The following is a 26,746-nucleotide window of genomic DNA, read 5'->3' as shown; positions in this document are numbered from 1 at the left end:
TCAATGCAAGAAATTGAACTGTCTTAGTGGTCCCCTTCAGCTAAGAAATGAAAATAAAAAACTACGGTCAGTTATTTATTTAGCTCTGTTAAAGTTGGTTTTCTTCCTGTGAAATAATTTGATTTCTCATTTGTAGTGTTCTGTGAGTGCCAACATAGTGTACTACATACTAGAATTGTTTGTCCATTCGGGAAGAGGGCATTGTTGGATGTTAAATTGATGTTAAGTTGCTAAATTCTTGCAGACTACAGAATCTTGGATCTTTATAGCAGGAGCACAACTGCACTAGCAATTAATTTATTTAAAACAATAAATATTTCATAACTTACTATTACAGCTTTTAAAAATATAAATATAATTTTAGTATTCTCAAAGTTTGTTCCGAGTTATACAATTATAGGCAAAATATACAAAATTCTTTTGATAACTGACCCTTTAGAGTCTACATTGACACAGAGATTAATTAATGCCCAATTAATAGTATCCTGCTAGAGAGATCTTAGCAATATTTAAACAGAAATAAATTGAAAATAAATAATTTACTACTATTTGACAAATGGCAGTTCACCACAGAAGTAGCTTTATTCCTGTTTAAGTTTTGGCTACTATTACGAATAATCACGTGAGATCTGAAGGGCCTCTGCAAAGCTTTCCTCAAGATCATCAAGTTCCTTACTGACTTCTAAATCACTGTCACAAGCAATCAAGTTTAAAGTTGCCTCACATGTGGGTGAAGTGTCTGTGTGTTCTTCAGATTTCACACAAAAATCAGACTCTGTCCCAGCATCCATAATTTCTGCCACATCTTCTGAAAAGTCCTCCATGCTCTGTGTCTCCTTTGACATTTCCCTGCACAATGGTGATTCACATTTGTTTGGTTCCTTTAATGATAAATCCATGGTCTCAAAGAACTCTTCACTTTTTGTGGCTTTTCTTACCCTGTGACCTTTACTGGTAAACTCGGGCTCTTCCACAGTATCAAACTCTTGCAGATCCAGTGAGTCAAAGCTTTCAGAGCCTTCACAGATTTGCTCTGCCTCGCTGTCTGGGCCGTATCCGAGGTCTGCTTTCAGCACATCCAACATGTGGCGCATTTTGGCCTGGGGGTAAGGAAAGAACAGTGACATTTCTCCAGCCCCACAGCACCTGAGCACTGCTCAAACTCAGGGCTTAATTCTGACAGAAGGAAACAGGCTGCTCGCAATCAAGTGACTAAATTACAAGAGTGAGTGTGACCAAACTGAGTTTTTTGTCACTGTCCCTGTGACTCCTGATCTGCCATGATCCATGAATCTGAAAATCTCATTTATGGAGAGAGAGGCTTCCCACTGAGAATTCTGGTTACCTTTATCCTCAAAACAACCACTACACTTTTTGGAAATGTCACCTAAGTCATATGCAGAGAGAGAGACTATTAGAGGGTCAACACCTACCTCATCCAAACGGTGCTTATTTTCTTCTATATGGCACTCAAACAGTTGTTCCAGAACCCTACAAATGAAAAATCAAATTACTGCACAGCAATAAAACCATCTTTCAACAGATCTACATAAATTATTGACTATAGTTTTTTTATTTTCATTTCTTACCTGAATGGGACCACTAAGACTGTTTCAACTATGCTCTGTCAGAAACCTGTGGTTGGTAACCCACTGGACACGTGCTCAGCAGGCAGACCCAGCTTTGGGCAGCAGGTGGTAACCACAGGGTGATTTGTAGCACAATTCTGTGTGTATTTGGTCTATTGGGTCAATATGGTGGGAGACGCTAACAATCCAGTGGTGGTTCTACTGGCATGCTAAAGTATCCAAAATCTCTAAATTCCACCACAGTGGCTGACATACACAAGAGTAAATAGAAGGAAAAAGTAAAATCCAGCTTTGGTAAAAAAAATCCAGGGAAAAGTCCTCAGTCATAAGAGTTCTGTTCCATTGCTTAAGTAGAATGAGAAAAAAAATTCTGCAGACAAAGTGTTCTGTGACAACTGAGGTACACAGTCACTAGAACACATTTTCAGAAAGTCAAGTGAATTTAATCTAGCTTACATGAGAAATTAGTTTTTAAAAAAATAGTGCAAGAAGGGTATTAAGGGAAGACAACATTACTGTAAAAAAGGACCAGACAAAGACTGCTTTCCAAATTTGCTAAATTTTTTACTTACTATACTTAACATTCTCATTGTTAGCCTTGACATGAGAAATAAAAAACAAGAGAGGAACTAGAGAAACAGCTGGGGAAACTATCAACCCAGAGGAAGATCAGAATATTATGAAATTAGACTGCTTTGAATGTGCAATTACAAAAGTGGGTTAAAATTCTGTACCAGAAATACTGTAGGGTTTTTCACATAAACTGAGAGTTCTTTATCAGAAAGAACTGGTATGGAAAAGAATTTAGGAGAGTACTACTCAAACACATTTATTGTTTAATTATTGAAAAAATTCTGATTTAGCAACTGGTGAATCTTTATCTAAAACAGAATGTAATCCTGGCAACCCATGCTGAAGACTGAATTTGTACTGGAACAGGAATAAAGAGAGAAGGGAGATTGAGGATTTGTTGTGTGAAAGATTAGTAACTCAGTTAATTTAGCAAAAGAGATGCCGCAGAGTGAAATGATTTTTTCTTAGCATTATTCCACCTATGGTTCCAGGCCAGTTTCTAACAGAAGCTTTGATCTCATGGTACATAGCAGCAGATCAAATTAGACGACCCAAAGGTATTTCACAGTTCCTCTTTCTTACACAGAGCAAAACAGAAAAGGAAACAAAACAAAAGCAAGTGGCAACTGTGTATATATATTCTTAAAGGCAAAGAAATGATTACTAATCACCACTTCCCTTTCTTACTGAGTCCATGTGTTTCTAACACAGTATTACAAAACTGAAAATAGCGGTAACCTACCTGTTAGAAAATAGGCCAAGGCTAAGAATTTCATTTGTTACATCTTCAATGAAAGTTAAATACAAAAGCTCCTCTTCCCTGCAGGGAGAATAGAAAACCAAATGTCAAATGTTTTAAAAAAGAGACACATATGACACAATGTAGTAGGTCTAATCATCTTCATGAGAAAGGCCATTAAAAAGATTGTAGCAGCTGCTATTTTTCATAAAAGATAAGTCTATCAGGACAAACTAAACCTTTCATTCAATCTGCAAAATATGAGACTGTTAGAAAGGTTGTTATGGTGTTTTGTGTTTATGCTAACTTTCTGTTGTGGTATAATTTAGCACAGAGATCCTGAGTGAGGGAATCAGCAAATCCTGGAAAGCACTCAGAACCTGCTTTGCACTCAAGAAGAAAGTGTACAAATGCAGTTTGATGCTCTTGGTAAAGGCTTCCAAAGGAGCTTCTAGAGAACCTGACTGTGGCTGAAAATTGCTAGTCCTAAATGGAAGCTCCGAAAAATTTAAGTGCTTATTTGACAACCTCCACTCCTTTCAAACACATCTCTTTGATGTACAAAATCTTTTTAGTGTGAGATGTGACTTTCACCTCTTGGAACAAATTTATCTCTATTTGATATCTCTTAAAGCCTTGTTGATGCCAATTGCTCTAAATGGGAGACTCTGGAGTTCTGCTTGAAAAACAAAAAAAAAGAAAACCTCAAAAGGAAATATTTCAGTGCTGTTTCTCTTTCACAGTATCTTTTGAAATCTCCCAAAGTATCCATCCAAACTCTACTGAATCATCCTTCAGTCTTAACAAAGAGAAAAAATGGAATACATCTTGCATGACTTTCGTTACATAAAATTTGTCATCCAGACTAAAGATTATAATTTTACTTCCCTCGAGAAAGATATCTACAGCTGATCTTTGATATTGTATGCTCAAAGTTAGGCAGGAACAAGCCTGTCCTAAAGCACAAAGAATTAACTGACTTTCCCAAGGCCATTTGATAAAGCATTGGCTGTGTTTCTGAATATAACTCAAACCTCTTCTAATTCTCATCAAATTTCAGTGCAGAAATGTGGTAAGAATGCCCTTCAACTTGGTATTTTATTTGCCAATATTTGCTTCAGAGATTACAGACCAAAACAGAAATGGAAAGTTAAACCATAATCACTGTACAAGAAGAGAAGTCTATCCTTCTGAAAATATAATGAATTGTCTTAATTTTTAGAATCACATAAAAATTTTTAATTATTTAATAAAAATTCATAGTCATATCAATTCTGCAAATTGTGAAGTGTTTATTTACTCAGTTTTGAGGAAAGCTTTCTAGATTGATGTTGTAAATGAACAGAAAAATGGTTTAAGCATACTTACTGAGCCTCGACAGTCTTCCTTGGTGAAGACTTCTGAGAATTCAACGATGTCTCTCTAATCAGAAGATCAGAGGGCAAGAAAGAGAACAAAATTCTAAACTCCTTTTGTACTACCTTGCATTTCATTTTCTCCTAGAGCCATGCTGTGCCACTTCCCCTCGGAAAAAAACCCACCGGAAGACCCGCAAACCCTGCTCCAGGAGCAAAATCCATTGCTTACACTGAAGCCTGAAAGACTATAGTTCAAAACTATTACAAAACCTCACTAGATGCAGTGCTCAAAAGACCTCAGTGCTGCTTCAGATGCGATTTGACCTCCACTATTCATAAGAGTGCTTTTTTAACTCAGAGTACATTTTTTCTTCAGAAAAAAATGCCTTTGTATGACAAGAGCAGAGACCAAATCAGCAAGTCAGGCCAACATTTAGGTCAGCAATGAGGAGAATAAGCTCAGAGCCCTTGAGTTCTGGCCTGATTTCCAACACCGCTTTTGCATTGTAGCAATATTCTAAATCTCAGTGTTATGTTTTCAGAAAAAGATGTGGGAAATACTTCTGGTCTACAATTCTCACATATTGTAGATTCAAAAGGCTGGATGCCTGGAGACACATTTTCCTAAAGGGAAATACCAATTGGAATACCAATCCAGTATTTAGTTACAGTGTGAGCTCAGATGTACAGAATTAACAGCTGTATTAACGTGTCATCACTCTCACTTCTGACAAAAATACTCATGTATTTTAGAGCTCTCTTTCTTAATTGGCTTCCCAGTGGAACTTTGTCGTAAGAAAATAATGAATTTTGAAGTTGGGCCATTTATGTAAAAAACAACCAAACAGAAGTCCTGTGAGAAGAAACATATACAGAGAAATGGTAGGGAAGGATTATGGCCTAAGGACCAGCTGTATAGAAAGCAAGGAGGAACACTTCAAATATTCCTTCCTGCTGTAAATCAGGCACCTTAGGATGGCGCACGGACAAGCATCTATTCCTCTGTCAGGCTCATCCACAGTATATCTTCTATCTTCAGCCTACAACACAGAGATAAAAATCTTTATTATCGGTGCAAATACATGGAAAATTTAACCATTAAAATGAATCTATTAACTCTCTATGATTAAGCAGCCCTACAGATTTTATGTCTTTTCTGAAAAACTGGGTAAACAGAAAAAAAGGCACACATTCTTCTGCTGAAAAGTCATGCACCAGTTATCTATGACCTTAACAGATATTTGATAGTGCACTTATAGAAACAACTGAAAAACAAATCAAGATATCTCTTCATGTGCCTCTATATTTTTCCTTATTGTTTCCACTCATTCTTCTGAAACTCTCTCTCCTCTACAGAACTAATTCATCTCATGGCAATACAGAAAACAAAACCTAAATCAGCTGTATACTGCTGAGGCAGCAATGAAGTACATACCCCACAATGATGGTGAGGGGTGTGGTTAAGAGAACCCAGATGACTGATAGATGTATTATTACCTTCAATGTTATCTTCTGCTGTTCAGTCATAACTTTTCTCCCAGACACTTTGTCTGCACATGAAAACCTATAAAATTTAGAAAGGTATTAGATTTCCAAGTAGGCTACTTTCAAAATATGCAGGATTAGAATATCAGTGCCACTGTGCAAATTTCTTGTCCCTCTGAACGGAACCTAGTACCAGACAGTTTAGAACATTTTTGCCAGACTTTCATTCACATAATAAAGCTAAGTTATAGTTCTTTTTGAAGGATAACAATAGTCATTCACAGGTGGTCCAAATCCATAATTTTGCTGCATATTGACAGGGGATAGCTAAATTATCCAAAATAATTGTTCAGAATTTAGAATGGAGATGATCCTAAAATTAAAAGTGCACCAGGAATATAGATGACCCCCATCCAGAAAATCAACAGTTGCAACATGGAGCTGAAGTTATCATAATTCCAGTCTTAGGAAATTCCGACTATGAGGCAGTATCAGTAAAACTAGAACTTAATCAAAACTGTTCAATTTGCTAAGAAGCTCAATGCAGGAGGACGCTAATTTTGTTTAAAATATTTCATATAAGGTATATATGAAGGTATTTAAATTCAAGTCATAAAAAGACAACGAAGAACCGCATTCAAGAATTATAAAAAAGGATCTTTGCATGATGTATTAATTGACAAACTGTAAAGTATAAGACTACAGGGGCAACAGTGGAGAACTACTTGCATGCTTACACTCATTAATTCTTAACAAGACAGAAAGCACAACCACACACCAGAGAGAGCCTAGGGAACAGAGAGGGAATGACTATCACCAGCAAGACCCCACAGTTTGAATTTAGCAGCACTTTATATCCAATTTGTATAGATAAAACCAGTTCCTCCTTAGCTTTTGCTAAGGTATATCTAGAATAACTTCAGAACAATTATTCTGGTTTAATACAAATGTAAATGAAAGCAAAACATGCTGCTTTTATGAAGATACTGTTATGATAACATCTAAATTCTAGAGTTTCAAAATAAAGTTTCAATCTCTGTACCTGATCACATCGGTCTGTGTCTGAACTTCCACACGCTGCTTGCGGGGATTCTTCTTTTTCCTTCGAGCAGGAGTGTAATATCTGTACTGTAACAGGAAAGATTTAGCATCTGATATTAAGGTGCGTGGAGTAAAAGGTTTTCGGCTCTTAGTGAAGTATTCAGAGTGCCTCTCTAGAAGATCCCCGCTGCATTCTTTGGGGCTGCTTCTTTGACATCTCTGGGAATGACTAGTGCTCACAGTGGAGCGACTACATGAAAGTCCAGAGCAGTTTCTTGGTGGCCTTGATGTAGCTGAGGTTGAGTAAGATGCCCTAGATGTATTCCGAGAGCACTTTGTGGCATATTTTACTCTATTAGTGTGAACCAAGCCATGCTTGCCATAAGGAGACAGTGCTCTACATAGGTCCTCTGCCTGGCCAGCACAGAGGAAGAGACCATCTTTGTCTTCCTCTTCCAAGAAACTCTAGAAAAAAATAAAACAACATTTGATTGCTTTGCAAGTTACCAACTTGGCTCACGATGGTACTCTCACCAATTATTGTTACCAACTTGGAGGTATTTTCTGTGTAAGAACATCCAATTTTTGTAATATCAAACTGGTTTCAGAGCAGCCCCAGTACTAACAGATTTACAAACCTAATCACAGGAAATAAAGAGAGTAATAAGCAAACAGTTTGCTTCAGTAGCAAAACATTGGTGCTCTGTTACAGAATACTGATGCCTACATCAAACCAAGAGTTTAATCATTTTGTATCGAGTCCAAAGGCTCAATACATTTTTAGAAGTCAAGGATTCATTGCACTGTAGCAAATTATTTTATCTGAGTATGCTCTGTTCATACCACCCAGGGAAGGTAGACATTACTCATAATTATCCCATGCTTAAAAATTCAACATTATTCCTGAATTGTATTATGACACTGTGGTAAAGACAAGACAGAAACACAACTAACTCTAAGTGGCATCTTAAGATTTATTTTTTTTTTTGTTAAATGAGAAAGAACAATTAAATAGAAATTTTATTTCTGTCATAGAGAAAATTTTGAAAAATTTGCAACTTCAAAGCATAAATACCTGGACAGGGCATGCACACTCATAAATGTGCTTTACAATGTTTCTGATAAGTTAGAAAGCACCTTACCAAAACAGCTGTTGTATATTCCTTTCCTACCTATGATAGAGCCATACACTGAATATTCTGTCAGTCAGGGAAAATTATGTATGATATTTTACAATCTCCAAGGGCAGGCATTCTGCAGAACTAGAAGATTAAGCCAGCAGCCTATCAGCAAACAAAATTTTGTATAAACTAATGTATTTCAACCACATGTATAACTATGAAATTCTGTTACACACAACCATGTGATGGAGAAGAGATGACTCAAACTACCTGGCACCATAACTCCCAGAGACAGTGCTTGCAGTGCAGCAGTGAGGGACATAAGTTGAGGATAGTGTTATTCTGGAAAATCTCATTGCCGTACCACGCAATCAGTAAAACGCAAGGCAAAATAACTAAAATAAAACAACAACTGACAAAATCCAATTCAAAACTGACAGCTGACTTTTTGAAATTATTATCATACTTTCCTTACACTTAGGCAGTTCATATAGGTCCACATCAGCAGCAACAAAGTGCTGTAAGATTTAAAAGCATGTATACAAGAAGAGGTGTTTCCTAAGAAGAAAATTCAATTTCTAAGACCAACTCAGGTTTTTAACAAACACTTAATATTTTAAATTGAAGCTCAAATATGATGACTATACATCTTGTGGCATATAGTAAACATTATTTAGAGGAATACTAAAAATGCAGATATTTTACCATGAAAATTAAGTCACAGATCACACTGCTGTCATACATTTCCTTCACAACTATTTTCTCTCACATCAGTAAGACCTATCTACAGTATTCCAGTACCCCAATGTCCACAGTTGCTGATGCCTAATGCAAAGAGCTATTTTTTTAGTTAGCTGAAGCAAAATGAGCTCTTCTTGATGGTGTAAGCTGACTTTATTTTACTACTACAGCATAATTAAATGCTGAACTGATAACATGCAGTTACAATGCCAAACAAATGCCTTAGCAAGCAGTATAACGAGGCTTACCAGTGTGATTGTTTGCATACAAAGTACTTGCAATGGTAGCTCAGCACTACAGAAAACAGACAAGACTGGAAAGTTTCAGAATCCACCTATATAGATGTTTTGAAAAGCTAATTCCATATTCTTCACTGGATATTATAAGTAGCTTATTTTTTCTTGTAAATTTTTTACTCTGAGTGGTTAAATTAGTACATGGAGCTGCACTATAAATCAGATTGTAGAAGCATTTGTGAGCATATGCTCACAAATGACGGGTTCCCTGCCCCATGCAAAATAGTAACAAAGAAAAGGTATGAAGTGATATTGGCCAATTACTCAACTACACCTCATGGAAGTGACATGTTCTATTCCTCTGAAGCAGCTGAGCTGATCCTAAAACAAGACAAAGTTACAGGATTGATGTAGCAATATCCTGAATTTAAGCATTCCTTACATATGAAGAAGCTTAGGGTAGTTCTTTTCTTTTCCTCCTCAAATGTTTCATAAGTAGAAGAGACCAAGTGACTAGAGAGAACTGGAACCCTGCACTGTATTTGTGTCAGTTGTGAGATGTCCTCACTCAAGTACTGAGAAAGAAGAAAAGTCTTTCAAAGTCCTTATCCTGCTATAAAACTTTACTGCCTAAACTAGGAAGTTTTGCCTTCAAATACAAAAAGAAACAATATCAGGAACAAGGAACTATGTTGGTGACTTCAAAAAGATTTAAGGAGTGTCAGAAATGCTGTTTGCCTGCAATTTGTCTCCAAACCTTCAGAAGGTTATTTGTACACCTGTGTTGCTACAGGCAAGTAAACTGTAAGCAAGTATGTTCAATTTCTTCTCTAGTCTGTTATCTATAAAAACATCAGATGTTTAGGTAGGAAACAAAAAAATAAAGAAGACAAAAACATGCCTACAAATATGCAGTAGCACAGTGATTAAAATATATTTCATTTTATTGTTCAGATACAATTAAAAAACTATTCCATGGTAATATCATAACTTTAGATATTAGAACTATCAAGAACTATAACTACTGTAATTTGGAGTCAAAAATCTTGACTCGTATCTTGCTTACCAATATATGTTCCTATTCTATTGATTCAAACAATTGTAATTTGTTTTCAAAGATACAAATTTACTCGATGACACACTTCAGCAACCCCTTTAAAAGGTTTCAAAAAGTACATATTTATGCTTCAATTTTATTAGTCACAAAACTTGGGTAAATTGAATAGTGCTTGCACCATGCTTGTATAGAGAGGACATCTGAATCTTCATGGACTCTGTGGAAGAGAAAATTCAGTAAAAACAGATCAAAGCATACTGCTGTCATCTGATGGGCAAAAGTAGTAACACAGAGAAAGAATCCAGATTTCTCTGGAAGTTACTTTTACTTTCTAAAAGAAAAGAAGTTTAGTTTCTCAACTCAAAAGCCACTGAAGTATCAGCTGCCCTATAAAAACCAAACTGTGAAGAGAAATCTTGCCAAATCCTTTTTCATATAAAAGGTCCAAGGCAGCTTTCACTGGGGTCACTGAAGTTACACCAAGATGAATTTAAATCTTGAAATTAACTTGTCCTTGTATGAAAAGGTCTTCCAACAGAATAGTTCATCTACCATCATAAAATGAGATCGAAGAGATGCTTTATGAACTGCACTGCCAAGATACAGAAGCTGCAATTTTGAAATAAATGTGTGATTCTCTTAACTTGAGACAGTTCCATTTATAAGCCATTTCCATATTGCTGTAAGCAGGCTGAGTGCCCGCTCTCCAATGCCTGGACAGAGAAAAGGTCTCTTTAAAGCTGCCTTTAGAGATGCTGCTGTCATAAAACCCTTGCATGTCATCTGTTACAAACTGAGAAAGTCAAGAGAGAAAACTCAACACAAATATGTGAACAAATTGGACCCTCTACGAATACAATCAGTTTGCATACTGGCATCAATAATAACTATTCTTCTCTTTCAAAACTATGTTCCTGTTACACTCTTTCCTTTTATGCATGTGTGTGCATATGTGTGTATACTGTGGTAGGTTCCTACTTTGATCAAACACTGTGATATTATTAATAAGGGGTATTACTGAATGTGCATATGGAAATGTATTAATTCAAGCAACCAGCATGAGAGGTGATTGTCACTACGAAGCCTGAAAGGAAATCTGTACTGAACATTCCTGATGAAAACAACTTTCTTTGATGCTCAGAAGGTTTTTCTGCTTTGTTTAGTCACATCTCTCACTCTGACAGAACTATTCCAAGCACAATACATCTTCAGACTGTTAATAACATAACAGTATAATAAATCTTCAAATATAAGGCATTTGAGTAGGCATTTCACATAGCCACACATGTACGTTGCATACAAAATTAACAAGAGAGACTAGAAACAGTTAATGGGTGTTTTGCAATCTGTATTTCATATGCACAAGCAGATGGTCCTAACTAATTCTTCAGAAAACAAAAAAGTCTCAAAAAACAGACTGAAAGGGATCTTGAAATGTCAAAGCAATGGCAACCATACTTCAAACAGTTAAAAGAGAAAATATAACCTCCTGCGAAGTAGCCTTCCTTCAACTGACTTTTGGCATGGATTAACTTCTTTTAAAACATCATTAGCAGCCAGAAATGCCTATTAATAGGATTACTTGAACATGAGATATGAAATGCCAAGTTGTTCAAATCATAGATTTTACTTGTGGCCAGCTCAATTCAGGTTTTCTTGCTTCAGAGATAAGTCACATTGAGTTTCATCCAACTTGACCAGATGAATGTTTAAAAACCCACATCAGTTTGTACAGAAAAATAAAATTAAAAATCTAAGGATTTCAGCATGCATAGGTGTCACAATATTTTCTGTCTAATTAAGTATCTAAATACTTGCTTAAAAATTACATATTCACATAGATACACAACCACAAAGTTAGCAGCCCTTTGAGCATCTGTATCTGTAATTTAACATCCTATTTTGATTAACTTTCACACGTGGTGTCACCATCATTATTATGTTACATGGAAAGAGAGGAGCAGAAGAGAAGTACAGCTGTCCCCACGGTATCTTATGCCTCCTTGTCCTTCTACTGTGCTGTGAGAGATACACTACTGTCTTCGAAGTAATTTAGGTTCTAGCAGTCCCACAGATCTGAAGGCTACTCTGTTGTGACATTTGAGAACGAGCCTCTTCCTTTGCTTCTCACTTAGTAGAGAAATTCATGCTGCACCATAAACTTCTATCACATCTTAACCCACAGTTCTGGATGCAGTTTTCTTATCTCTGACCAAAAGACTCTTTTGATGACAATCAGTAATTATTCCAAAAAGTCAGTAATGAAGTCTAGTAAGCACTTTCTCTGTTCACTACATATCATAGTAGATTCTCACATCACAGTAACATTACATTTACAACTACATATAAAGGTAAAGAATTCACTGTTCTGAATTCACTGAGCACTTAAACCCTTGTACAAAACTAAGAGCAGGCCAGTCATGCTCAAGACACATTACAACTATTCAGTTTCATAGTTAGCTCAGTGTATAACAAAATACACTAACTAAATCACACAGATTTTAAGATATGTATAACATTTATTATATAATTTAGAGAAATTATTTTTATTTCTTTTTGGTTTTACCAGGCACAAAGCAGAGTCTCAACTCAAAACTGATCCTGTGCTCTGCTGTAGCATTAAATAGTAATAAATGCAGGTACATGAATAATGAAAATGATGAAATAAAGGCACCAAACTTGACAGAATACATAAAAAGTGAATGCTAATGAATGAAGCCACTTGAAAATAGGATTTCAGGTGCATACATCAAAGTTGGTTAGCACATATTTAGCCTACAATCTAGTCAGCCATTAACACTGTCAGAATGACAAGGGTGATATCTTTATATATATATATATGTATGTTATTCTTAAATTGATATACATTTTACAAGAGCGACATTTTATTAAGCAAGAAGTTATGCATTATGAAAGGAATTTCTAACTATTGTGTTCTTACATTTAAATGTAACAGTGGCAAATCGAGGAGAATTCTGCTTGTCTCCTTTTCTTACATGCTTCTGTTGTCTTGTAAGATGTTCATTAAGCACAGGACCACATTCTTCTCTTGCCATCACTTTCTTGGAAACCCAGAGTATTCCAAGGTTGACTGCTTCAAATTTGTGCTGACCCTCACCCCAACCCAGAAATGTCCTAATTCAACAAAACAATTTTTGGAGCAGTTCCACAAGCAGAGGATGTATATTCAGCTTTTTCCTAATGGCACCAGCAATAATATGATTACTGGAAAAATCCTCTATATCATATGCTTTATCAGGCATTAGGAATTTGTTTTCCAGCTGTCACTTATCAATAATATATGCTGATGGCTACAGAAATACAATTAGCATGTCTAATTCATCCTCACAATGCATTAAAGGACATCTAACGATTTAAACAGAGGAACTGTCCCTTGGTCTATGAACAAGGAAATCAATGTATACTTTGGCAAATGAAATAAAGTTTAAATAGGGTTTCATTTCTAGCATGAACGTATGACAGCCCAATTACTTCCACTGCCTACCCTTCTACCAGAAGGCTCAGTTACAGTTTGCACTTAGTGACTCACTGGTGTCAGTGACACAAAATGGTGTGCCAAAACTTGAGAAAAGGAGCACTCAATCTACTTCACAAGGTATTGGCTACAATGTACCACACCTGAAATGTTTCTACACCAAAGCCCATAGCAAAAGGAACAAACAAGAGGAGCTCGAAGCTTTGGCGCAGTCCCAGAGATTTGACATCACTGGCATAAGTGAAAGCTGGTGGGATGAGACCTGTAACTGGAGTGCCCCGCTGGACAGTTACAGGCTCTTCAGGAGAGACAACCAGGGCAGAAGAGGCAGGGGGGTGGCACTGTATGTAATAGGAGGGTTAGAATATATGGAGCTCACAGCTGTCTATTTTCTTCTGCGTGAAGTATTCCAGCCCTTGCTCTAGAGCTGCTGCAGAGCAGTGATCAGCTGTTGTTATGGAAGGCAAGTATATGATAGCATCTATTTAGCAAACTTAAAATATCTACCTTTCCGAAAGAGGATGGCAGACTTCCACTGTCTCTTGAGCTGGATCGGGAGACAGTTTCACACACACTCATTTTCTCTTCACACCTGGCTATCTTCTTTTTCAGTTTCTCTCTTCTTTGCTGGTCAGCAACTTAGGGAAGAGACAAATTGTTAGATCCAAACTGAAATATTCTTTTTTTTCCCTAAGTGATTTGAAAAAACATCATAGTGGTTTCCAATTGCTCAGTACAGTCAGACTATTGAGATACATTCCACTTCCAACACAAAGCAATTATAAAATTTACATCTATTCTTAGAATAAAAATAATGAAGACTATGCTGGTAGTTGAAGCTGTGCCTTAGCTTTCCTGAAGTATTCTTATCTCACAATAAACACCAGTATATAGGAATTCCAAGATCAGAATTGCTAGCAGAGCACTCTGCTCAAAAACTTACAAGCTTGCTATCATTTTTTTACAGCTAAAACTCTTTTGACTGTACTCTCATCCAGGATTTCAGAATAAAACCCATTTACTGTTAGCAAATTTGACATGCTAAAAATCCATGCTAACAGCATGGAGTAGTCTCCCAAATACAGAAACCCACAGCCAAACAAGTAAGTTCATGTTAAGAACATAAAAACTGAAGGAAAAGTCTCAAAGAGCCACTGTCAGATCAGGATGGGGGAATTTTTATCAGTCTACACCGGTCTGCAGTCCAAGACCCCATCTGCAGCATCAGAAGATAAGTCAGATGCCATCAGATAAAGAAGTCCAAAAGACAGATAAATTTTCTGTGTACAAGTCAGCTAAACCAGTCACCTACATCTGCTATCTTGCAGTCCAAAGATTTTTATATTGTGAGCAACCAGGTGTCACATATGTATCATAGAATCATTCAGGTTGGAAAAAACCTCCAAGATCATCGAGTCCAACCTTTGACCAACCATCAGTTTGTCAACTAAACCACAGCATTAAAGTGCCACATCCAATTGCTTCTTGAACACTTCCAGGGACGGTGACTCCACCACCTCCATGGGCAGCCCATTCCAATGCTTGCCAAGCCTTTCCATGAAGAAATTCTTCCTGATGTCCATCCTGGACCTCCTCTGGTCCTGTTTAAGACTATTTCCTCTCTTCATGTCACTAGTTCCTGGCAGAAGAGAGTGACCCCCATCTGGCTACACCCTCAGGTAGTTGTAGAGAGTAATAAGGTCCCCTCACAAGCTCCTTTTTACCAGGCTAAACAACCCCAGCTCCCTCAGCTGCTCCTCACAGGACTTGTGCTCCAAACCCTTCACCAGCTCTGTTGCCCTTCCATGGACATGCTCCAGCACCTCCATGTCTTTCTTGAAGTGAGGGGCCCAGAACTGTACACAGTATTCAGAGTTCACAAAGTTGAAAAATCCAAATGAGGCTGATAAAAAACATTAATAATTTCATTTCCAATCAGGAAAAAAAGAGGGTTTATATAAGCAAGCACACTTTTAAAGTCTGTCTGCTCAATGAAACCTGTTTTAACTCCTGATCACATTTCTCAGTCGCTTAACACAGTTCCACAGTGATCAGACACATAGAAAGGCCTTTCAGAATTTCTTCTTTGGTTTCATAATGTAATTATATCACACTCTGCTAGACCCCAACCTTCACATGCACTACTTTACTTAATGCATGGAAATGTAAATAACTTCATGGATTGCTGTGGTACATTCTTCTAGACAGCTGAGACCTACAGCAATCTGAGGACATTTAATCAACCTTTAAAATGCATTCAATGTGTACACGTATCCTACACACATTTTAATCTCCAGGAAATATTTAAATATGTGTATTCATTTTATTAAAGACTTTAGTCCCCTTTCAAGCTAGAAATTTCAGATGTAAAATCCTTGCTCTCATTGCTCAGGGAAATACCTATTTCTCTTTCAATTCTTACAATGGATATGGAAAATACAAAGTAATTTCTTTTATGGTGGCTGATTAATCCAGTATATGCTATTAGAGTATGTACAATATGAAGTTGCTTTTATTACTGGAAAAATATTAGCTGAAGTTAAATATGCTACATATACAATTCTGAATTAGAAATACACCTTGTAAAAGATGGACAAAATATACTGTACTATTAAATAATTAAAATAGAATATTTTTCTTCCTACACTGAATTATTATTATGTGTCTATTCTAAATTACTATTATTTCTAATTGCATTTGTCTTAAAAGTTACAGACAAGCCCTCAAAAATTAGCTACAGGTTAGAAGTTTTATATGCTTGAGTTAAATAATGACTTATCCTGGGCCAATACAGTTTGTCCGTGTATGCACATGCATGGAAGCTGTAAAAACTCATGTTTTGCCTAGTGCCCAGGTAAAATGGTGATGGCTGGTGTGTATTGAATGTGTATCTAGGGAAAAATGCATGAATGAGAGCTCTACAAAGAAAAATGCAAATCACACAGAAGTATGGTAAGTGCCAGCAGGTGCCTGAAACAGCAAGCTCCTTACATTCAAGTGCTCAGGTGAAAAGCGGGTTTGCCTAAGACAAGACAAGCTTTATGATTTTCCTGCATGTTCCACCTGCATACACCTGCTTAACAGGAGTGTCTAGGCAAAGTGCAAAGCAGTGTGAATATTATAGCAAAACAGAATCTTGTGTTGTCCTTATTCTGCTCTTTACAGGATGAAGACTGAAATTTGACATACATGCACTCTGCCTTTACCACTGGCATTCAAAGCTACAAAAAAACCTCCTCCAGGACTGTATGTTGGGACTCTTTTTACCCAAAGCATGGCTGATGTCCAAGACTAAGGAATGAAAGAACACTAAGTATGCCAGTTAAGGCCATCTTTGGATGCCAGAATGATCCACTGGGACTACTGTCATCTGCATGGAAAATGTAATGTCTTTTCCTCACACTCGCAATTTAGAGAGCTTAGCTCAGCTAATGCATTAAGAAGTTTGTTCCAAAAGCCATAAAGTCACTCATGCATACTGAAAGGCAGCACACACATATGCAAAAGAGAATGTCAGAAAATCCCAGAAGTATACCCATCTTACTGCCAAAGTACAAATTTTCAGGCTAGATCAGACGTAAAAGCTAGGAATTGTGAATCCAGCAAAGCAGGATAGAGAAATACTTCTTGAAAAGAGTTAATGTAGATGTAAACAGGCAGCTGGAGGTAAGTTAGGACAGCCTGGGGGCAGTCAGCAAGTGACACAGACAAGTGTGAAAACATGAACACGGCCTACCTCCCCTTATTTCACATGCTCTTTCCCCAAGCAGGGACTAGAGAATCCAGTCTTCACATTTGATTTTAGCCAGAGAGAAAATTTGCCTGAACCTCTGGGGCACTAATTACAATATTAAAATTGACTGGCACTGAAGATACTTAAGGCTGTCACACATAACCACTTGTTCTGCAATGTGACTATATTAAACCCAGAAAGAACGAGACCAGCATTCAAGAAGAAATATGCAGTTTTAAAAGGGAGATTTGCCTGTTAATTGGAAATGTTGCTCACTGTTTAAGGTATCTTTACTTCAAATCAATTACAGATACAACTTCTTTAGCTTTCAGAGAGGTTAATAAACTAAATTTGACAAGTGTGTCCTTCGTATCCTGTGAAAGACTAGTGGGAAGTAAACATCAACTGCACTTGTTAACTTAATAATTTCACTGCAAGTAGCTTTTACTGAACATTGGCTCCAGAAACATAACACACATGTAGAGTTAAATATGGGAAAGGTACATCATAATAAGCACATTGTGACAAATAAATGAACAAAAGAAAACCATTTGGTTATTTTTCATCTCTTTAAAAACAGAAAACTAAATGTTGAGGAATAAAGAAATACAGTCTATAGATCCAAATAATGAGTCCCTTTAAAAGCCTTATTAGAGACTTTGAGATTAATTATATCTCATTAACTACTGTGCTCAAAACCACTACAAAGACGTAGAGTAAGAGAAAATGTATTAAAATATAAAAAGTATTAATTTTTGAGTATCAGATAAATTCAGTCTGTGAAACTAGATTCTGTAACTTACTGCATCCACCCCATGAATCTGTTCTCTTAATTTTGTTGCCAGTGAGACGAAGCCCCAGGAAGACCATGAATTTTAGATGTTAAACTGTAGCATTCCCCATAAAGAGATACTTATAAAATACTGATCAATCTGTTATAGAAGGAACACTTCAGCCTAGGCAAATACTCTTTTTGCAGAGTACACTGCACTTCAAAGCGGTGATCCCAAAGCTTTATTTCCCTATTAGAACACTCCCCCTAAAGGCTTGATTCTTTTTTCTTAGGTCTAGGCTGCAGCATTATTTCTGGACATGCACAGGGTTATAAAACAAATGCCATAAATGTGGAAGAAATAAACTAATCATGCATATTGCAGTCCTAGTCAGCTTGAAAGCTCTGCACTTAGAAGAACAGTACAATTTGGAATGCCAGTGGTTGTCCTTTGCTCTGAATTTCCAGTCCCTAAATTTATCCTATGTCATATCACAGTACAACTGGCAGTTAACCTTCAAGTTATTTCATTTTTGATGTAAATAACCCAGGGCAGACCATGAAATATTAAGTTAGATTTAAAATGAGTTCAGCTTGCAGAACAATGTATCCCAAAAGAATTATTCAATACTGAGCATTTATCCATTGTGTTTTTATATGTTATTTTTACAGTAACACACTTCTGGTTATTTTTCCCTTTTGAATTCTTTTCAGATAAACCATACAAACATCATTTCTGCTGAGCTTGAAGTGCCTGCAGCAACTATAATTGCAGTGTTCAGCATATCAAGTCCTTAAGAATTTTTACTATCAGTTTCCTAGCTCTACACAACCCCCCAATACACCAGGATTTAAGCACACAGTGTGAGATCTCATCAAATGCAAACTGAATTTTGTCATTGGCTATGAAGTTCAGGTTTCTTGTAAGTCTCAATCGAAATTTCTTAACATTGAAGTTTTAATTTTCATAACTCTAAGAGATAACTCTGCAGTCCTTCTTCACATCCACTATCAGTAGCACTGTTTCATCAAATAAGGGAGGAATCACCACAAAAAAGGGTGACAAAGTATTTATTAAAGGTTTGGTACTAAAGACTTGCTTGTATCAAACAGAAAGTAATGTCTGCATGAGGGTATGTACTTCAGAAATGTGACACTGCTTGGCAAAGATACTAATGGCAAAATCTGGTAATTGCGAATGCTTGGATATAAAGCCTAACAGTGAGACATAAATCTTTCACAGGCATTTCAGGAGAGGCTAGAACCACAGGATTATCTCAAATCCATTCACCTCTGACCTCATATGAGGTCCTCATCCACCAGACATCCCCTATATACATCTGCCAGCTGCATGAAGAACACAGCAGTCTGTCAACAGTCTACTACACAGAAACTGTGGAACCCTGCACCAACCCTGTAGAAAACTTCTAGGCCTGCCCCGGTAAACCTCTATTTGTGCACCCTAGAGAGAGGTCCATCTGGCTTAGGTGGGCTTGGACAGTGATTTTTGTCTCAAGGTACTCCTAGGGCAGCCTTCAAGGACAATTTATACATACTGTACTGAAATAAAGCTGAGAATAAATGGAGTGCATAATTTTATCCTTGTTCTCTGGTATGCTATAGCTATTTTGTGATCCTCAGTAATGGAAAATTGTATAAAAGCAACAACTCTCCTCATCCACAGACAGATGGTAAAGCTGGGAAAATTCAATTAAAAATCAGGGACACATTTTCAATGATGATGATGATGAACTGCTGCAACATCTAGAAAAGGAAATTATGTTTTCTCTATTTCTTGACCTTTACAAGTCAAGACTTCAGGTTCTTATTGTTTATGTGCTTTATTTACCACAATCAGTATGCCTGTTGAGCACAACTGGATGGAATTTTTGGTCTACTCAACTCATGATGTCAGATTAGATGATCTTTTTACAATTGCAAACTCTTTGAAAAATGTATTTTTGATCAACATATCTAAAATTATCTCTCATTAAAAAAAAAAAATAAAACTTTTCTATAGAAGAAATTTTAAAGTAAACAACTTCTGAAAAAAGAAAAAGTACAATCACTCCAGAAAAGTACAGTTTCATAAAGATTTTTTGCCCAATGGGCTTTCCTGCTCTCCAAAAAATCGAACTGGATAAATATACTAGAACATTTTGCCAAAGACAAACTTGAACTCTGAAAACACAAACATCAGAATTATCTGAGTGTTTGACTTGAAAGAGCTTATATTAATTGCTCATAACTTTTATTTTAAGAAATACATACACAAGGACAAGACCCAACAGAAAAAAGGATAGGGAGATTTTATGAAAGTGTCCTGTAAAACAGCGGCAACAACAAAACACGTAAGACAGCTTTTCACAGATCTCTGCTTTTCATAGTGTAAAGGGTAGACAGCTACATATTGTGTTCACATGGAAAATTAAGATTTAAATACAGAATTACATAATATTATGCACTTCCTGATATTTCCACTTGAATCTAACCCCTCAAAGAGCAGAAAAACAACATTACTGGTCAGTTTGAACTGCTGTCTCTCCCTATCTCTCACCACCCTCCCTCCAAGTATTCAAGTCCCATCAGGCTAAAATAGATTTACGATGGGTAACTTCTCAGAATACTTTTTTCCCTTCTTCTTCTCCCCCCCCCCAGTATCAAAGAGACCTGCATTCCCAAGCTCACTAATCACTGGGTTCAGTCCGTACTATCAATATGCCCTGTGGAAAAATCTCTAAACAGATGGGTTGAAAAGTTAGTACTGTTAGAAACCAGGCATGTGTAGCAGCAGCTGTCTTACTTGGCATAGCTTTTGTCAAGTTTTCTGGCTCAAATTCCACAACCACAGACTTCTAATGGCCACTGGTATCAATCAGCATGCTTGGACTAATTCTGAACATAGAAGTTTCACATTTCAAGAAGTTTCACATTCTAACAACTATTTTAAGTCAATAAGGCTGATCTAATACACAGGAACATGCTCACTGCTAGCCCAGGGGCATGGCACCTTGCCTACTTCGCTGCCAGCTATGATACCAGGAAAAGAACAGTGGAAACTAAATCCACTTTAAGGACAGAACACATTCAGATGGCCAGGAAGAATGCCAACTACAGTATCATGTTTAATTCTTAAACACTAATGATTGATTCATGGCAACAACCCCAAAGGGAAATACTCACCTGCTATTTTAGCAGTACATGAAGTATATTTTCAGAGGATGTTTTTTAACACTATCTGTGGGAATTCTGTTTTGTAACTCTATCCTATTAATAAATCTTATAATTTCAAATTGAAAATTTACCTCCCTGCCCAAATCTCTTTTGAAATAGAGGGGGAACAGCAAACTTATTTGGGATGCAATAAGGAATACAAAAATAAAAGAAAAAAGTTAATCCTATGCTTCAGTTGAAGCAATGACAGGTACAGAACTACTGGGGGAATAGAGCTGTAAACCCCTCATTCTCAGTGACTTTACAGAGACACCGCTGATATTCAATCACACTGAAGTTGCAACTGAGCCTGGATAAATTATGTGTCCCATCTCCAGCAAGAAAACAGCAATTGTTTTGAAAATATTCTAAAAATCCTTTTCCATTACTTTTCTTCCTCAGCACATTTTTAAAAACTCGTACTGTCTGAGCTACTGGCAATCATCGCCACATTAATCTGTTTCACAAAAGGCAGAGGAAGAAAAATTATTCTCCAGTGGATTTCCAGAGACTCTACAAATGATATGTTGCACTGAGCTTAACACCTGAACATGGACCACTTGGTTGTGCTATTATTACAGTACAGAAATCTGTAATTCTTGATGAACAGTGCACAGAATGGTAGGAAAAAATGCAACTACTCTAATTTTAGGTATGAAATAAAATCGAAATGATTTTCAATTTCATTCTAAACATCTAGAATTTATGAGAATACGGCAGATACTGAACAAGGTATGCCTGTGTAGTCTTAACCTTAAATACCTTGAAGACACTGAGACCAATAATGATGAATTTGAAAGTAGATGTGTCCCATGGAATTATCCCTTTGATAACTCTGCACAAATTTCAGCCTGTGTGGTGGAGTTCCTTATCTGTAAAGTCATCTCAGTCAGATGGAACATGTCAAGGAAGCAGGTCAGAAAAAAAAAACCAGTTACATGCACACATTGAGTAGCAATAGAAATCCTCAAAGGCTCTTATTAAGAAAGAATGATCTTCAGTATCTGGTACAAACGCACACATGAAAATCCTGGACCTATCTGTTGCAGTTGAGACACTTTTGCCACTGACCATCATGGAACAACAATTTTAGCTATGGCACCTATAACCCTTACAATCCACCATCCAAAATATGTCCTTCAAAACTGGAATTGCCAAGATAAATGCTTTCAAGCAAGTTTAGTTCTAGTCCCGACACTGTTTGAATTGGATACATGGAAAAAACCTTTTAGACCCACACATATTGCGACAGTGAAAGAGGTTTCTCAGGGTTCAGAATCTCCATCCCTGGAAGTTTCCAAGACTTTTCTGACTGATCTAGTGTTGGCAGAAGTCCTATCTTGATTAGGAAGCTCAAGGAGGACAAATAAACTCTGATGGTGCCCACTATGCAAAGTAAAAACACTACACTGAGGAATATTCTAATAGAAATTCTATTGTTTACATAAGCTTGCTTTATTATTTAGATTTTTATCTTTAACTTGGCACTCTAATTTTTATTAGGGAACATAAAGCACCTAAAAAAATGAAACCTATAAAGTGAGGCAGAGACATAATACTGTCTTGAGAAGCCACTTTTAAGGGAAAAAAAATACAACATTATTTATTGCTTTGTTAAACAGATTTTAAAAACTAGTAAATTCATTTTCACTTGATTATTGTGCCATTCTGCTCAGTGTAGAACATCAAGGAAACAAACTGTATGTTAGAACTGAGCTAAATCTAAGGATAAAAAGAAGATCCATTTAACCATGATGTATACTCATTTCTGTGAGACCAAGAAGTAAATCTAACATTACTTCCAAATGAATCCTGTGCTACTGACTAGGATCCAAAGCCTTAACTATGATGTTCAGTTTCACTTTAGGAGCCAGCTTTATTTTGGGAATATAATAAATTCCAACTGAGTAAGAATTAGCACTCCCAAGTCTTAAGCTAGAATAACTGTAGGTAAATCAAGGAATTTTTTTGTAATAAAAGGCTTTATTTCCCCCCATCTTCCAGGTTTTTTTCTCTCATGAATAAGAAATATCTTCTAGGGCTGTGCTGGTTGTATGCATGTTCTAATAAGATAAAGTACAGCAGCAGCACCTTGTTCTTTAGCAAGAATTTAGTGTACCAGTTTTACCAAATAGATGGGTAAAAACAAAAGCAGCAACAACGGTGAAACATTTCCAACACACTGTACAGCAGATTAATGTTCTGTCTGTGACTACGACAGAGGTACATAGTCAGACAGCAGTCTGAGTAGGATGAACTGGAAGAGAAATGTATTGCACAAAGCCTTGCCATCTGAAATGGAAATTTCCTCACTCAGAGCACACCTGCAAGTGTCAGGACAGTTATCTGTTAAGGTTAAGGCACTGTCGCTGTCTCCCAAAATGAACTCATTATTTGAGGAAGCTCATTCCAGTGTGAATCACACAAGCTATCAGCTCAGAAGCATTTTATCTGTAAAGACAGCAGACTCTAAAACAAACAGGCATTTGTTGGTGTTGAGAAAAACCCAAGACATGAAAAGGTATGGAAGACTAATTGTTAATTAGGGAACCTAAGAAAGATTCTAGCAGATGCAGAAAGAAAAGCTACATGAGTTTTTCATTATAGAAACACACAGTTGTAAATATTCCTCTTACACCAACCCTCTATTTTCATGCTTGTTTCAAAGAAAAGCTCAGTAGAGGTGGAGCATGAGAAGTAAGACATTTTTCAGGTGACTCTACAGAATAGGTGATCTGAAATTCCTACTGCAATTAGAGGCTTTAAATATCCCTGCAATACTGTTACTACTTGTGCTGTACCGTTTGAAAGCAGAAGGCAAGCCCGCATAGCATCTCTGATCCTGGTGCAGCTCATTGCTTAATTCAGTCTCAACTCTTTATGCCAAAGTACTGAAAAAAGTGCTAATGAAATTGAGTCTGCCAAAAGGATGATTGATATCTTAGTTACTCTTGATACTTTTAAAAGGTAGTATCACTTTGGCTTGATTGAATTTGATACTAACCACAAAGTATTCAGTCATTAGAAGATTTAACTTTCCATCCTTAAAGAAGACTTCTGTTTTCTCCAGTACCTCAGCAGTCGTAACTGAATATGAAATTGGAGAATGAAGAACTTTTTCTAACTGCATTAAAGACAGATACATAACAGAAATATATCTTTGATATTTTAACAAACAGCTGCTATTTATCCACTTTAACTTATATACTCATTTAGTTATTCATAAATCAATTATTTGACAGTACTGCACTTTGGCTAACGCTATGAAGTAAGGCTACAATAATGGTATCTTTAAACAGTGTTAAGAAATTAGACAACTTGCAGAAAAATTAACTGCAGTTTAATCCAGGCTGTGGGGCTGTGTGGTTGTGATTGGCTCTGTTTTCTGCACAACGGAACAAGAAGTTTCAGCCTCGGTTCCCAGGTGCCCACATTCCCAAAATTTCTCTTTACCTGGCACTACCAAGCTCTCTTCTTGAGTGTTTAAGCTTACATCATATCACACAACAGGAGAAAATGTTGAAATTCTCCTTATGTGCTCCATTTTCATCTGCCTGTGTGGATGAAAAGGATACTAAGCAAAATTAACTGTCATGCTAAGCACCAGTCATCACTGACAGATCCATCTCACTGGTTTCACATTTGCTGCAGATTCTTACAACTAGCTGGAAAATGTACCGAAAAGCGGAATAAACAAGCAGATACATGAATGCTTTATTATATTCTGTTGTTACTCTTCTATTTCTCTGGCTCTTTTTGTGTTAAGTAAGTTTTACAGAAGCTTTTCCAGAATATGTATATATCAAGTACTTACATTTGATGCTGGTCAGCCTACTTTTGGGCACTGAGCAGTCTATAGCTGCTAAAAATAAGAAAAACACCAAATGGGAATGATTCACTATTTATTTCATATATGTGAGAGGTAGAAAAAAATAGCAATAAACCAATACAGAACAAAGACTAATTTAATTCTTCTCTATTTTAAAACATGATAGTTACCATGTACTTAAAGTATTAGGTTGATATTAATACATTCAGAGAATTTACAAGACAAAGCTGTTTGGGTAAAACATATATTTTAAGTAAGAATCATCACTTAAATGAAGATTCTTTACACAAGGTTTCTGCACATTTTGTGCTGATGGCATTTACCTGCATACCCAAGGATACTGAATATGTTACATAAGAGATAACACTATATCTGTGAGCATGGACTCTACCAGTAACTTGATTTTCTCATTTGCAAATACACGGTCCTTAAAACTCACTACTATATTCACTGCAATAAAAACAAAAGATAATGAAGTTTTTTAAATTAAAAAATTATAAAATATATAATTATTAAATTATAAAATATAAATTATAAAAAAAGACATAGTGGTCTGAGTTTAACTGAAAATTTTCTACCTTCATTCCTGAAATAAATTCTGTATCTTTGCTATTGTGACTGTCACCATGATTTTCAGTTCAGCACGTTATTTCATTATCTATTAATTATTAGAGTTAATTGAATTAATTATAAATTCATTATTTCATCATTTCATCATATTTCAAAATCACAGAATAACTTCAAGAAAAGTCGAAGGAGACCATTAAAGCACTAAATACAGTAAAATTAGGGTAATATATTTGGTAACACTTAAGGAAAAGGTTTTAATACAAAAATTCCAATCTCAATAATATAAAAGTATTATTAAGTAGCGGTTATATCTCCTTGCTGATGCCGGTTTTAGTAAGAAACAGGAACTGTACACTTACTACAATCCAGTTCATTCCTTCTTGATATGAGCCTCTTCTGAAGGAATGAGCTAAATCTGGGGGTAGAAACTTAATTCATACATGCAGGTTTTTACCTTTGGCTGAAAGCATCCTGTTATAATGAAACATCATGTGATCTCTGATGAGGTATTGGTTAGTCAGACTTTGAGATGAGTCTATGCAGAAAGCTGTAAGATTAAAATACATTTGAACACTACAAAGGCGAGAACAAGAATACTAAAATTTTAAACTGTTATTAACTTCAATTCAAAGTCATAAAGCTTAAATTACAGTGTGCTTAACTTCTTTGCTCAATGGCAGCCATTTTTCTTTGCCAGTTACTATCACATGAAACCATTGTGTCTCCTTTGTTTTTTCCCACTGAGTCCACTAACTCAATAAACAGCTACACAAGTGGCTGAAATTGGACTACGAAAATGTCAGCATGGAAACTTCCTGTTTCTTCCCTCTATGCTTGTTTGAAAAAAAAAAGTGTCTGAGGTACAAGGATGGCACAGAAACATACACTAGCCCATGTAAACTACTGACTGTAAAGGAATATTTTTAACCTCAAGGATTCTTTAAGTGGTAACCATATATATATTCCAGCTAACACAGATGTGACATCTTTATATATTTGCTTGTCTTGCTACCTATTTATAGCCAGCAGTACAGTCAAGGCAAAACTTACTCCTTGAGAGCATTTTCAGTAATGCATACTAAATCTAAGTGCTATAAACTTCACCAAATAGCTTGATGAAAAGGTTTTAATTATAATAACATTTTAATCATAAAATAAATTAATTGACATAAGAAGAACCATGTCAATCTTAT

The 26,746-nt window shown here is 36.3% G+C and overlaps 1 protein-coding gene across 5 annotated transcripts in view; it reads right to left on the bottom strand.

Annotated features, from left to right (window-relative positions):
- Positions 1 to 548: 548 nt before the first annotated feature.
- Positions 549 to 26,746, bottom strand: part of SPATA7 (spermatogenesis associated 7) — a 36,686-nt gene continuing 10,488 nt past the window's right edge. For 3 of the 5 annotated variants that reach the window (XM_018082890.2, XM_029964276.1, XM_018082892.2), the window contains exons 3-12: positions 26,008 to 26,100; positions 24,969 to 25,016; positions 13,944 to 14,074; positions 6,787 to 7,250; positions 5,757 to 5,823; positions 5,229 to 5,299; positions 4,270 to 4,323; positions 2,905 to 2,982; positions 1,434 to 1,491; positions 549 to 1,100 (exon numbers count right to left, since the gene is read on the bottom strand). In XM_018082890.2, coding sequence (XP_017938379.2) covers positions 609 to 1,100; positions 1,434 to 1,491; positions 2,905 to 2,982; positions 4,270 to 4,323; positions 5,229 to 5,299; positions 5,757 to 5,823; positions 6,787 to 7,250; positions 13,944 to 14,074; positions 24,969 to 25,016; positions 26,008 to 26,100 — 1,556 coding nt within the window. In that variant the 3' untranslated portion in view covers positions 549 to 608. Of the gene's footprint in view, positions 1,101 to 1,433; positions 1,492 to 2,904; positions 2,983 to 4,269; positions 4,324 to 5,228; positions 5,300 to 5,756; positions 5,824 to 6,786; positions 7,251 to 13,943; positions 14,075 to 24,158; positions 24,283 to 24,968; positions 25,017 to 26,007; positions 26,101 to 26,746 lie in introns of those variants that run through there. The other 2 variants (XM_018082894.2, XM_018082895.2) reach the window with 2 other exon arrangements.

This window comes from Manacus vitellinus, unplaced genomic scaffold (genome assembly GCF_001715985.3).
Source record: "Manacus vitellinus isolate BGI_N305 unplaced genomic scaffold, ASM171598v3 scaffold_6_pilon, whole genome shotgun sequence".
Classification (NCBI taxonomy): Eukaryota; Metazoa; Chordata; class Aves; order Passeriformes; family Pipridae; genus Manacus; species Manacus vitellinus.
The sequence above is the reverse complement of the archived record's forward strand: the minus strand, read 5'-3'. Positions and strand labels throughout refer to the sequence as shown.